Source organism: Mesoplodon bidens, assembly GCF_964165515.1.
Source record: "Mesoplodon bidens genome assembly, chromosome: 3".
In the NCBI taxonomy this organism is placed as follows: domain Eukaryota; kingdom Metazoa; phylum Chordata; class Mammalia; order Artiodactyla; family Ziphiidae; genus Mesoplodon; species Mesoplodon bidens.
In genome coordinates, this window is record NC_138178.1 from 54,590,829 (window position 1) to 54,604,483 (window position 13,655).

General features: G+C 43.0%; 1 protein-coding gene across 1 annotated transcript in view; it reads left to right on the top strand.

The window, feature by feature from the left end:
• Window positions 1-11,556: 11,556 nt before the first annotated feature.
• The window catches only part of ANKDD1A (ankyrin repeat and death domain containing 1A), a gene marked incomplete at both ends in the record, with an annotated part of 36,972 nt that continues 34,873 nt past the window's right edge, over window positions 11,557-13,655 (top strand). Inside the window, 3 exon segments of the mRNA XM_081228238.1 lie at window positions 11,557-11,727; window positions 12,564-12,632; window positions 12,634-12,661. Of these exon segments, the coding sequence (XP_081084364.1) occupies window positions 11,557-11,727; window positions 12,564-12,632; window positions 12,634-12,661 (268 nt within the window).

Here is a 13,655-nt window from a genome sequence, read left to right on the forward strand (position 1 = left end):
AATCCTCCCACTCATTAGCCTATGAAATTACCCAGTCCATAAAAAACTAACCACGCCATATTTCAGGGCCTCTTGCCTTCTGAGATGGCCCAGGCTGTCTGTGGAGTGTGTTTCTCTCTAAATAAATCCACTTCTTATCTATCCCTTTGTCTCTCACTGAATTCTTTCTTCGAGGAGACATCAAGAAGCTGAGCTTCATTAAGTCCTGAAACCAGGTGTGTGATCTCAATTAAAAGACCGTGGGTTCAAGTCCCAATCTGGGTTTTGGCAGAGTTCGAGTCCAGGTACGTGGGTTCAAGTCCCAATATGAGTTGCACGGTTTCAATAGTATTTGCATATAGCCTACCCACATCCTCCCACATACTTTAAATCATCTCTAGATTACTTGTAATACCTAATACAATGTAATGCTATGTAGATAGTTGCCAGTATGCAGCAAATTCAAGTTTTCTTTTTTGAAACTTTTTGGAATTTTTTTCCAAATATTTTCGATCTGGGGTTGACTGAATCCTTGGATGCAGGTCTTGCAGATATGAGGGCCAACTGTATGTCCCTAGTGGGATATATCCAAACGACCAGACAAACTTCAAAAACAGTGTTCAGGAATCATGTTATTGGTTATTATGTTGAAATTGTTATTCTGAGACTGCTGTGAGTAGATTATAGGGTAAAGTGAATGCAGGATTTCCAACATGGGAGAAGGAAAACACAGATGTAATCTTGATGATGTTAGGTAAAACCCTGTTGTCTTGAATGATAGTCATGAGTATGAACTCATGATGCATTTTATCAGAAAAAAAACAAATGAACAAACATTTCCTAGCTCTCTCCACTGAAAGGTCCCAGAAATAAGAGCAACCCAGTAGCAGTTATCATCCCTATGTTTACCAATGTATTATAAAAGGATATAACCCAGGAACAGCCAGAGGGAAGAGATGCACAGGGCAAGTATGGGAAGAGGGTGTGGAGCTTCCCGTCATCCACTCCGGGTCGTTGCTCTCCTGGAATCTCCACGTGTTCACCAACCTGGAAGCTCTCCGAACGCCCTCCTTTTGGATGTTTATGGAGGCTTCATTACATAGGAATGATTGATGAAATAATGGACCACTGTTGACTGATTCAAACTCCAGCCCCTCTCCCCTCCTCAGAGGTTGGGGAGGGAAGAGGACTGAAAGTTCCCACTGTCTAATCTCAGTTGGTTCCCCAGGCAACCAGACCCCAATCTTAGGTCACCTAGAGGCTTCCCAAATCACCTCACTAGCATAACAAAAGACACCTTTCTCGCTCTCCACACGTGGGAGATTCCTAGGGTTTTAGGAGCACTGCTCCAGGAACAGGAACAAAGACCAAATATATGTTTCTTATTATGAATCACAGTATCAGAGTGGTTTAAAAAATGGATTTATGAAATCATCAGCGGCCGCTAACATCACACAAAGAGGGACAAGATGTGTATTTTCTGATGGAAAGGAGCCTCTCCAAAACTCCGTTTACAAAGCTTTGATCAATCTACCAGTTTATAGGAAACACAGGCGACAGAGGAACGTGTTAAATGACATCCTAGGGAAGTCATCAGCAAAACAGAGACTGTGGGAATCTCTACAGGATATACGACCCAGTACAGTGAATTAACAAATAAATTGTGAGAGGGAGGGAGGGAGGGTGGGAAGGAGAGAGAAAGAGAGGGCGGGAGAGGGAGGGAGAGAGGGAGTGGAGTGGTACTTGTAGACTAAGAGACAAATCAGCCAATTTCAGTGTTTGGAGCTTGTTGGAATTCTGATTCGAATAAACTATAGTAATTGGAGAAAGTTGAACACCGACTGAATAGTTGATGATATTAAGGAATTACTGTTAATTTTTAAGTGTGAAAATGGTATTTTTATTATGTTTTAAAATGAGGCTTTACTTATAGAGATACTCACATTTATGGATAAAATGGTATTTATGAATCTGCTTCAAAATAATTCAGGAGGAGGAGAAAGTTAGTCATGGATTGTTAATTGTTGAAACTGGATGATAGATAGGTATGTGGGGTTCATTATATTATTCTATCTTTGAGTATATTTAAAAATTTCCGTAGTATTTACAAGACTCATATCTCTTAGATAAGATAAATATGGCAAAATATTAATATGTGGTACTATTCTTTCAACTTTTGTGTAGGTTTAAATTGTTCTAAATAAAACGTTAGGAGAAAAGAAATAGTTGCTTTGTCTTGATCCTTTTGCCCCAGCAGGAGTCCTCACAGCCCAGACCTTGCACCCCCAGGCGTCCTTCTGAACAGTCCTTTGGGCTTGGAAGAAGTCTTATGGTCACAGGCTACCACCTGGAGCAGCCCCCAGACCCAGCAAAGTCAGAGCTAGGAATAAAATCCAGGCATTTCTGGACTTCTCCCAAATGTTGCCTGGGGCACCTGGAACTTCAGACCTTCTCATTCAGGGCTCGCATCAACTTAGAGAGTCCTGTACCGTTGAGACTTGCCCTCCACTGTCCCTCCCTGTGATTTAATGGCGGAACAAAATTGCTTAAAGGGAAGTAGGGGAGGTAGATAACAAGCCAGTAAACAAACATTCACATGACATATTCAAAAGTATTAAGCTAGGAGTCTTCACAGCCTCTGAAGGAGGAGACTGGCTGCTTGGGGGCACCCCACAGGGCTGTTGGGGCAGTGGAGGAGATCCCAGTGGCAGGAAGAGGTGAGCAGACAAAACTGTTGTATATGAAAAGCAAGGCTGCGCAGAGAACATTTGGATGTTACAAAGAGTCTGGTTAAGGAGAAGAGCGGCAGAGGAGATCTGGAAGAAGTGGGGGCCCTACTGGGATGAGTGGACCTTTGGGGAAAGAGATACTGAAATACGGTTTTTAGGACATTTTTCTGTGTCTGAATTTCCCTGAAATCCTTGCCACTTGTGTATTGGTTTGAGATGATTTCAAACCCACTTGTTTATGACTTAACGCGAAGCTGTTTTAATCTACTTTTTTGTGTCAAAGACAAACAAAAAAAGTTGTTTTTAGAAGTAAAGTTGTTTTGATATGAGTGAAGTAAGCTGTGTCAGGATGTCTTCATCTGATCTGTTGCTGTTGATAAGCACTTAGTAGCTCAGCTGCTGAGGGGCCCCCGATGGGGGCTTATCGATAAGAATGTGTGGAGAAGCCACTATGGCAAGGGGCATTTAAACTATAAATACCAAGAGTTTTGGGGGGCATATATGAGAGTTTTGGTCTGGGCAAAGCTACCTTTTGCTGATCTAGCTCTCCAAAGATCTTGGGGCATTAGCTCCTGCCCTGGTAAAGACTACTCCTTTATCAGCAGTGGTGACAAACCTTGCAGCCTAGAAGGACCCCTACCTGCCAGATAATACAGGTGCCATCGTTGCCTAGCAAAATGCTCTAGCAACAAGGGACTTTTATTTTTGCGTTGATAGCTGAGTGTAGCTGTCTGTTGGCAAAGATGTCTCTCCTGAGAAACCAAAACTGGTAGAAAAGGTACACCTCAATTGAATTTGGGCTTTGTTCTCTACATCTGCCCCTGCCTGGAACAATAGTGTAATTAATCTATCGTTTGTTTGGAGTATGTTATTTCTTTTTTTTTTTTTTTTTTTTTTTTTTTTTTTTGTGCGGTACGCGGGCCTCTCACCGTTGTGGCCTCTCCCATTGCGGAGCGCAGGCTCAGCAGCCATGGCTCACGGGCCCAGCCGTTCCACGGCATGTGGGATCCTCCCGGACCGGGGCACAAACCCGTGTCCCCTGCATCGGCAGGCGGACTCTCAACCACAGTGCCACCAGGGAAGCCCTTTTATCTCTTTATTGGCTTTTTTTTTTAAAAAACATCTTTATTGGAGTATAATTGCTTTACAATGGTGTGTTACTTTCTGCTTTATAACAAAGTGAATCAGCTATACATATACATATATCCCCATATCTCCTCCCTCTTGTGTCTCCCTCCCACCCTCCTTATCCCACCCCTCTAGGTGGTCACAAAGCACTGAGCTGATCTCCCTGTGCTATGCGGCTGCTTCCCATTAGCTATCTATTTTACATTTGGTAGTATTTATAAGTCCATGCTACTCTTTCACTTTGTCCCACCTTACCCTTCCACCTCCCTGTGTCCTCAAGTCCATTCTCTAGTCGGTCTGCGTCTTTATTCCTGTCCTGCCCCTAGGTTCTTCAAAACCTTTTTTTTTTTTTTTTTAGATTCCATATATATGTGTTAGCGTACGGTATTTGTTTTTCTCTTTTGGACTTACTTCACTCTGTATGACAGACTCTAGGTCTATCCACCTCACTACAAACAAATCAATTTCATTTCTTTTTATGGCTGAGTAATATTCCATTGTATATATGTGCCACATCTTCTTTATCCATTCATCTATCAGTGGACACTTAGGTTGCTTCCATGTCCTGGCTATTGTAAACAGAGCTGCAGTGAACACTGTGGTACGTGACTCTTTGAATTATGGTTTTCTCAGGGTATATGCCCAGTAGTGGGATTGCTGGGTTGTATGGTAGTTCTATTTTTAGTTGTTTAAGGAACCTCCATACTGTTCTCCATAGTGACTGTATCAATTTACCTTCCCACCAACAGTGCAAGAGGGTTCCCTTTTCCCCACACCCTCTCCAGCATTTATTGTTTGTAGATTTTTTGATGATGGCCATTCTGATAGGTGTGAGATGGTACCTCATTGTAGTTTTGATTTGCATTTCTCTAATGGTTAGTGATGTTGAGCATTCTTTCATATGTGTGTTGGCAGTCTGTTGTATATCTTCTTTGGAGAAATGTCTATTTAGTTCTTCTGCCCATTTTGGGATTGGGTTGTTTGTTTTTTTGATATTGGGCTGCATGAGCTGCTTGTAAATTTTGGAGATGAATCCTTTGTCAGTTGCTTCATTTGCAAGTATTTTCTCCCATTCTGAGGGTTGTCTTTTCCCCTTGTTTATGGTTTCCTTTGCTGTGCAAAAGTTTTAAGTTTCACTAGGTCCCATTTGTTTATTTTTGTTTTTATTTCCATGTCTCTAGGAGGTGGGTCAAAAAGGATCTTGCTGTGATTTATGTCATAGAGTGTTCTGCCTATGTTTTCCCCTAAAAGTTTTATAGTGTCCGGCCTTACATTCAGGTCTTTAATCCATTTTGAGTTTATATTTGTGTATGGTGTTAGGGAGTGTTCTAATTTCATTCTTTTACAGGTAGCTGTCCAGTTTCCTGCACCACTTATTGAAGAGGCTGTCTTTTCTCCATTGTATACTTTTGCCTCCTTTATCAAAGATAAGGTGACCATATGTGTGTGGGTTTATCTCTGGGCTTTTTATCCTGTTCCATTGATCTATCTTTCTGTTTTTGTGCCAGTACCATACTGTCTGGATTACTATAGCTTTGTAGTATAGTCTGAAGTCAGGGAGCCTGATTCCTCCAGCTCTGTTTTTCTTTCTCAGGATTGCTTTGGCTTTTCAGGGTCTTTTGTGTCTCCATACAAATCTTAAGATTTTTTGTTCTACTTCTGTAGAAAATGCCATTGGTAATTTGATAGGGATTGCACTGAATCCCTATCAGTTTAGGGATTAGCAATTTGTAGATTGCTTTGGGTAGTGTAGTCATTTTCGCAATGTTGATTCTTCCAATCCAAGAAAATGGTATATCTCTCCATGTGTTTGTATCATCTTTAATTTCTTTCATCAGTGTCTTATAGTTTTCTGCATACAGGTCTTTTGTCTCCTTAGGTAGGTTTATTCCTAGGTATTTTATTCTTTTTTTGCAATGGTAAATGGGAGTGTTTCCTTAATTTCTCTTTCAGATTTTTCATCATTAGTGTATAGGAATGCAAGAGATTTCTGTGCATTAATTTTGTATCCTGCTACTTTACCAAATTCATTGATTAGCTCTAGTAGTTTTCTGGTAGCATCTTTAGGATTCTCTATGTATAGTATCATGTCATCTGCAAACAGTGACAGCTTTACTTCTTCTTTTCTGATTTGGATTCCTTTTATTTCTTCTCTGATTGCTGTGGCTAAAACTTTCAAAACTATATTGAAGAAAAGTGGTGAGAGTGGGCAACCTTGTCTTGTTCCTAATCTTAGAGGAAATGGTTTCAGTTTTTCACCATTGAGAACGATGTTGGCTGTGGGTTTGTCATGTATGGTGTTTATTATGTTGAGGTAAGTTCCCTCTATGCCTACTTTCTGGAGGGTTTTTATCATAAATGGGTGTTGAATTTTGTTGAAAGCTTTTTCTGCATCTATTGAGATGATCATATGGTTTTTATCCTTCAGTTTGTTAATATGGTGTATCACATTGATTGATTTGTGTATATTGAAGAATTCTTGCATCCCTGGGATAAACCCCACTTGATCATAGTGTATGATCCTTTTAATGTGCTGTTGGATTCTGTTTGCTTGTATTTTGTTGAGGATTTTTGCATCTGTGTTCATCAGTGATATTGGTATGTAGTTTTCTTTCTTTGTGACATCTTTGTCTGGTTTTGGTATCAGGGTGATGGTGGCCTCATAGAATGAGTTTGGGAGTGTTCCTCCCTCTGCTATATTTTGGAAGAGTTTGAGAAGGATAGGTGTTAGCTCTTCTCTACATGTTTGATAGAATTCACCTGTGAAGCCATCTGGTCCTGGGCTTTTGTTGGAAGATTTTTAATCACAGTCTCAATTTCAGTGCTTGTGATTGGTCTGTTTATATTTTCTAGTTCTTCCTGGTTAGTCTCGGAAGGTTGTGTTTTTCTAAGAATGTGTCCATTTCTTTCATGTTGTCCATTTTATTGGCATATAGTTGCTTGTAGTAATCTCTCATGATCCTTTGTATTTCTGCAGTGTCAGTTTTTACTTCTCCTTTTTCATTTCTAATTCTATTGATTTGAGTCTTGTCCCTTTTTTTCTTGATGAGTCTGGCTGATGGCTTATCAATTTTGTTTATCTTCTCAAAGAACCAGCTTTTAGTTTTATTGATCTTTGCTATTGTTTCCTTCATTTCTTTTTCATTTATTTCTGATCTGATCTTTATGATTTCTTTCCATCCACTAACTTTTGGGTTTTTTTGTTCTTCTTTATCTAATTGCTTTAGGTATAAGGTTAGGATTTTTATTTGAGATGTTTCTTGTTTCTTGAGGTAGGATTTTATTGCTATAAACTTCCCTCTTAGAACTGCTTTTGTTGCATCCCATGGGTTTTGGGTCGTCGTGTTTTCATTGTCATTTGTTTCTAGGTATTTTTTGATTTCCTCTTTGATTTCTTCAGTGATCTCTTGGTTATTAAGTAGTGTATTGTTTAGCCTCCATGTATTTGTATTTTTACAGATTTTTTCCTGTAATTGATATCCAATCTCATAGCGTTGTGGTTAGAAAAGATACTGGATATGATTTCAGTTTTCTTAAATTTACCGAGGCTTGATTTATGAACCAAGATATGATCTATCCTGGAGAATGTTCCATGAGCACTTGAGAAAAATGTGTATTCTATTGTTTTTGGATGGAATGTCCTATAAATATCAATTAAGTCCATCTTGTTTAAACTATCATTTAAAGCTTGTGTTTCCTTATTTATTTTCATTTTGGGTGATCTGTCCATTGGTGAAAGTGGGGTGTTCAAGTCCCCTACTATGATTATGTTACTGTCAATTTCCCCTTTTATGGCTGTTAACATTTGCCTTATGTATTGCGGTGCTCCTATGTTGGGTGCATAAATATTTACAATTGTTATATCTTCTTCTTGGATCGATCCCTTGATCATTATGTAGTGTCCTTCTTTGTCTCTTGTAATAGTCTTTATTTTAAAGTCCATTTTGTCTGATATGAGAATTACTACTCCAGCTTTCTTTTGATTTCCATTTGCATGGAATATCTTTTTCCATCCCCTCATTTTCAGTCTGTGTGTGTCCCTAGGTCTGAAGTGGGTCTCTTGTAGACAGCATATATATGGGTCTTGTTTTTGTATCCATTCAGCCAGTCTGTGTCTTTTGGTTGGAGCATTTAATCCATTTACATTTAAGGTAGTTATTGATATGTATGTTCCTATTCCCATTTTCTTAATTGTTTTGGGTTTGTTATTGTGGGTCTTTTCCTTCTCTTGTGTTTCCTGCCTAGAGAAGTTTCTTTAGCATTTGTTGTAAAGCTGGTTTGGTGGTGCTGAATTCTCCTAGCTTTTGCTTCTCTGTAAAGGTTTTAATTTCTCCATCGAATCTGAATGAGACCCTTGCTGGGTAGAGTAATCTTAGTTGTAGCTTTTTCCCTTTCATCACTTTAAATATGTCCTGCCAGTCCCTTCTGGCTTGCAGAGTTTCTGCTGAAAGATCAGCTGTTAACCTTATGGGGCTTCCCTTGTATGTTATTTGTTGTTTTTCCCTTGCTGCTTTTAATATTTTTTCTTTGTATTTAATTTTTGCTAGTTAGATTAATATGTGTCTTGGCATGTTTCTCCTTGGATTTATCCTGTATGGGACTCTCTGCACTTCCTGGACTTGATTGACTATTTCCTTTCCCATAGTGGGGAAATTCTCAACTATAATCTCTTCAAATATTTTCTCAGTCCCTTTCTTTCTCTCTTCTTCTTCTGGGACCTGTGTAGTTCGAATGTTGGTGTGTTTAATGTTGTCCCAGAGTTCTCTGAAACCGTCCTCAATTCTTTTCATTCTTTTTTCTTTATTCTACTCTGCAGTAGTTATTTCCACTGTTTTATCTTCCAGGTCACTTAATCCGTTCTTCTGCCTCAGTTATTCTGCTATTGATTCCTTGTAGAATTTTTAATTTCATGTATTTTGTTGTTCATCAGTGTTTGCTGTTTAATTCTTCTAGGTCCTTGTTAAACGTTTCTTGTATTTTCTCCATTCTATTTCCAAGATTTTGGATCATCTTTACTACCATTACTCTGAATTCTTTTTCAGGTAGACTGCCTATTTCCTCTTCATTTGTTTGGTCTGGTGAGTTTTTATCTTACTCCTTCATCTGCTGTGTGTTTCTCTGTCTTCTCATTTTGCTTAACTTACTGTGTTTGGGGTCTCCTTTTCTCAGGCTGCAAGTTCGTAGTTCCTGTTGTTTTTGGTGTCTGCCCCCACGTGTCTAAGGTTGGTTCAGTGGGTTGTGTAGCCTTCCTGGTGGAGGGGACTGGTGCCTGTGTTCTGGAGGATGAGGCTGGATCTTGTCTTTCTGGTGGGCAGGACCATGTCCAGTGGTGTGTTTTGGGGTGTCTGTGACCTTATTATGATTTTAGGCAGCCTCTCTGCTAATGGGTGGGGTTGTGTTCCTGTCTTGCTAGTTGTTTGGCATAGGGTGTCCAGCACTGTAGCTTGCTGGTCGTTGAGTGGAGCTGGGTCTTAGCGTTTAATGGAGATCTCTGGGAGAGCTTTTGCTGTTTAATATTACGTGGAGCTGGGAGGTCTCTGGTGGACCAATGTCCTGAAGTCGGCTCTCCCACCTCAGAGGCACAGGCCTGACACCTGGCCAGAGCACCAAGACCCTTTTAGCCACATGGCTGGAACAGGAAACTGTTTCTCTTCAATTCTGGAACAAAGTGGGGCTGGAAAGGGGACTTGATTGGGGTTTTCTTTTCAAAATCCTCTTTAATGAAGCAGGAGTGGGTGAACTAATCCAAGGTGAAGTCTGTTATTTCTTGCTGGGGCTCAGAGCTGACATCCTCAGGCTTCTCTTGGTGCCTGCAGAACTGGTAGATCTCTGCAGCCGCCCACGAGATTCTTAAGAATTTATATAGAGGCCTGAACTGGGTTCATGTAGACCATCCAGATGGTCTCAACAATGCACTTCTCTCTCAATGCTGTGTTCTTGAAAATGGCTCCCTCTTTATTGGCTTTTTAAGAGACATTATCCTGTATGCTAATAGCTTGTGAAATTATTATAATTTCTGCAGTGAGCCTATGTTAAATAAACTGTTGACAAAGACAATATCACTTACATTCTTTTTCTCTTTCTCTCTTTAAAAAATATTTATTTATTTATTTATTTATTTTGGCCGTGCCAGGTCTTAGTTGTGGCACACGAGATCTTCGTTGTGGCATGTGGGATCTTTAGTCGCGGCATGTGGATCCTTAGTTACAGTATGCATGCGGGATCTAGTTCTCTGGCCAGGGATCGAACCCGAAACCCCTGCATTGGGAACACGGAGTCTTACCCACTGGATCCACAGGAAAGTCCCCTGCATTATTTTTCAAGGCTTTAGAACCATGCTAGTGATTCTTTTAAGTATGAAATGAAAGGGCACTGGGCTCTGAGTGGGAATAGGTGGACCCAGTGTTATTTGTGTGTTCCAAAATTACAAATTGTGAAGAAAAGGCATCATAGGGAGGTTGGGAAGAGTACAGGAAATAATGCTGATAAAGAACTGATACAGTGGCTGGTACACAGCTGTTGCTCAAGAAATGAGGACAGCTCAAAGAGATTAATTAGACCTGCTTGGGAAAATAGGCATAAAAGCCCGAAAAAGATGGATTGGAATGAAGTAGCGTTGACAGCTTAGAGCAGTGCTTCTCGTATTTTGATGTACACAGGAATCACCAGAGGTCTTGTGGAAATGCAGGTTCTGATTCAGTCAGTCTGGGGTGGGGCCTGGGATTCTGTCTTTCTAACAGAATGTCACCCAAATAACAAAGGAGCATGAAATCAACTAGGTAGATTGTTAAACACAAGTCACAGTTCTATTTTGTAAAACAAAGAAACCCTCTCTAATTTCTTAAGATACGAGGTAAAAGCAAAGAAAACCAGGAGGGCCATCTTGTGGAGAAACCTGTCACCAGTGCTAGAGGCCCTTAACCCACTTGAGTGATCTTAGGAAAGATCACTGTGCCTTGTCCAACCATGGACCATCAGTGCTGGATGGCTCACAGGCTCCACCTCCAACCCAGTGGTTTTACAGATGAGGAGGCTGAGGCCCACAGAGGGGAAGGGACTGACCTAGACCACTAGCTAGTTATGGCATCTACAAGGGAGCCTTCGTGGGAGGCTGGAGGCTAGGAGTGCGTGCTGTGGAGTTGAACTTGAAGGATGAAAAGGGGTTGGATAATGGGCCAGTTTGGTCCAGACCGAAATGGCAGTGTGGTGCAGTGAGTTTGGATCCAGCCTCTACCACTATTCGTTGCTGTGACCTCGAAAAGTTATTGGACCCTTCTGAGCCTCAGTTTCCTCATCCATTAAATAGGAGTGACAGTGTCTGTTTTGCAGAATTGCTGTGAGGATTAAGTGGGATAATGAATTTAAAAATCCCTGGCCAGAATGTGGGATCATTGAAGGTTGGGGAGGCCTCCTAGAGGAAGCCCATAGAAACTTCTGGGTTTACCTGGAAGCACTGGATGTGTGTGGCCTAGCCTGGGCCAGGGTGGCTGGTCTGGTGGGGCCAGGGTGGCTGGTCTGGTGGGGACAGCCAGGCTTCTGTCTGTCACCCACTTCCCAAGGGTTTCTCTAATGCTGACTCATGGTCACTTGGGTCTCACCTCCAGGTGCCCCAGGGAAAGTGTGGAGACACAGACTATTTCCAGGCAGCAGTGGCTGCAGGAGGAAGATGATAAAGCAGCAGACACTTCATTCTGCTGGTTCAAGACCATGGACATCAAGAATGGCAGCTGGGCAGCTGTGCCAGCCAACTGTTCCCTGGCACCTCTGCATCCATCAGGGAGGCCAGGGCTTGGAGAGTGATCAACCACCAGCTGTCTGCAGGTTTGGCTCCATCAATGTCCTATCCACCTACCAGATGTTCATGCCATGGCTCTTAAATCAGACCAGCTGGGTTAGAACCCTGGCTTCACCACTTACTGTGGGGGGTAGGAAGAGTTATTTACCCTCTCTGTGCTTCAGTTCCTCCCCCATAATCTGGTGGTAATAATGTCCATTTCATAGGGTGGTTTGGGGGACAAAATGAGATAATCCACACAAAGTCTTACCGTGGGGCTCATTAACTGTTAGCTATTATCATTATGTTATTTTTCAAAGGCCATTCCAAGTACTTCCTCCTCCAGGAAGCCTTTTTGATCTACACTAATGACTGAAAGATATTTGTCCTCCTCCGATCCCACAAGAAATAGTAATGACTTCTTGCCTTGGGATAGAGATGCGTGGGACCCCACTATCCCCAAATCTAAAGAGGCTGTAAATGCCTAAAAGGCAAAGAAGAGAAGACATAGACATCCCCCAGGGTCTGAAGTACAACACATTCTGATATGTTTAATGTGTATCGTTTTGTTTGTGCTGTATGTACCTTTGCAAATGTGTGTTGTTTTGTGTGCAAGCATTTTTCTTGGTATTGTGTTTTAGGTCTCATTTGGTGGTTTTACTCTTTCTGCTCAGCACTTGGTGTTTCAATCCATGTTGCTGTAAATACATGTGGTCCTTGCATCTGTAGTTGCATAGTAGTACCACATTTTACCTATCCATCTACTCCCCCAGTGTGGACACTTAGGTTGCTTCCAGCTCCCAGTAACCACAAAACAACAACCCAGCAACAAAATCCTCTTACATGTCCCCTGATGAGCCTGTAAGAGAAGGAAATGGCTTTTAGGGTCAGAGTTCGCTGTGTTTAGTTTCCCTCATTACTGCCAAGACTCTTTGCCGGAATGGCTGCCCCAGGCTACCCCCACCAGCAGTGCCCCTGGCCATGACACCCCTCATTCCCCACCACCATTTGGCATTATCCAGTTTTTCTAATTTTTGCCAGTCTAATCGGTGTAAGTGGTATCTCACTGTCATTTTAATTTGTATTTTTCTGATCATGAACAAATCTGACCATCTCTTCATATGCCTGCAGGCTTGCGGAGGTTACTGTTCCTTAAATGCCCACCCGAGTGCTAGGGGTCTGACTTTCAGCGCCTGGGGGCGCCAGACCAGGCTCCCGAGTCGCGAGCCAGGGGCCTGCGGGAGGTCGTGCATCCGGGACCGGGAGGCTGGGACAGCTCGCAGAGGAGACGTTCCCAGGGGGACCTGCGGAGCCCCAAGTGGCTCCGAACCGCTGGGCCGTGGGCTGGTCGAGGGAGCCCGTAGAGAGACCCGCAATCTGGCCCGGGATGGGGGGCGGTCGGAAGGTCGGAGCAACTGCGCCTGCATCATACCCAAGAGTTGAGGAGGGGCGAGGGCTCTGGAGGAGTGGCTGCCGCCTGCACTCCGACGCTCCCGGGAGCCTCGTCGTCACCCCCAGCTCAGCTCCTCCTCCCTCAGCTCCTGGGCCCAGTCGGGCGGACGTGCCGCTTGAGACCAGGCAGAACGCAGAGGAGCTCCGGAGCGGCGGCATGGAGGAGGAGCTGGCGTGGGAGACCCAGGGCCTTGAGTCCGCGGGGTGGGGGCCGGGACAGGGGCGGGTAGAGGCTGAGAGAATGCGCCGCAACCCAGCGGGGGCGACCGAGCCTGCGATCTGCGCGGTCCGCGTGGCCACCTGCGTCTTGGGCTTCTTTGTGGCCCCGAGAGGAACTCGCACCTGGCCGAGGGGACATTGGCTGCTCACCTGAGACTGGGGGTGCTCCCCACCCTGGAGCGGGGAGCTTGGATGGAGGAGACATTAGCTCGAAAGAAGATGGTAATACGATCCTATATTGGGTACTTACTTTGTGTGCCAGACTGAGCCGGAGCTGGCACTTTATTTGATCTCCTCGGCAGCCTTCTGGGTAGGACCTACTGTTATCTCCATTTTGCGGAAGAGAAGGCTGAGGCACAAAGTGGTTAAACAAG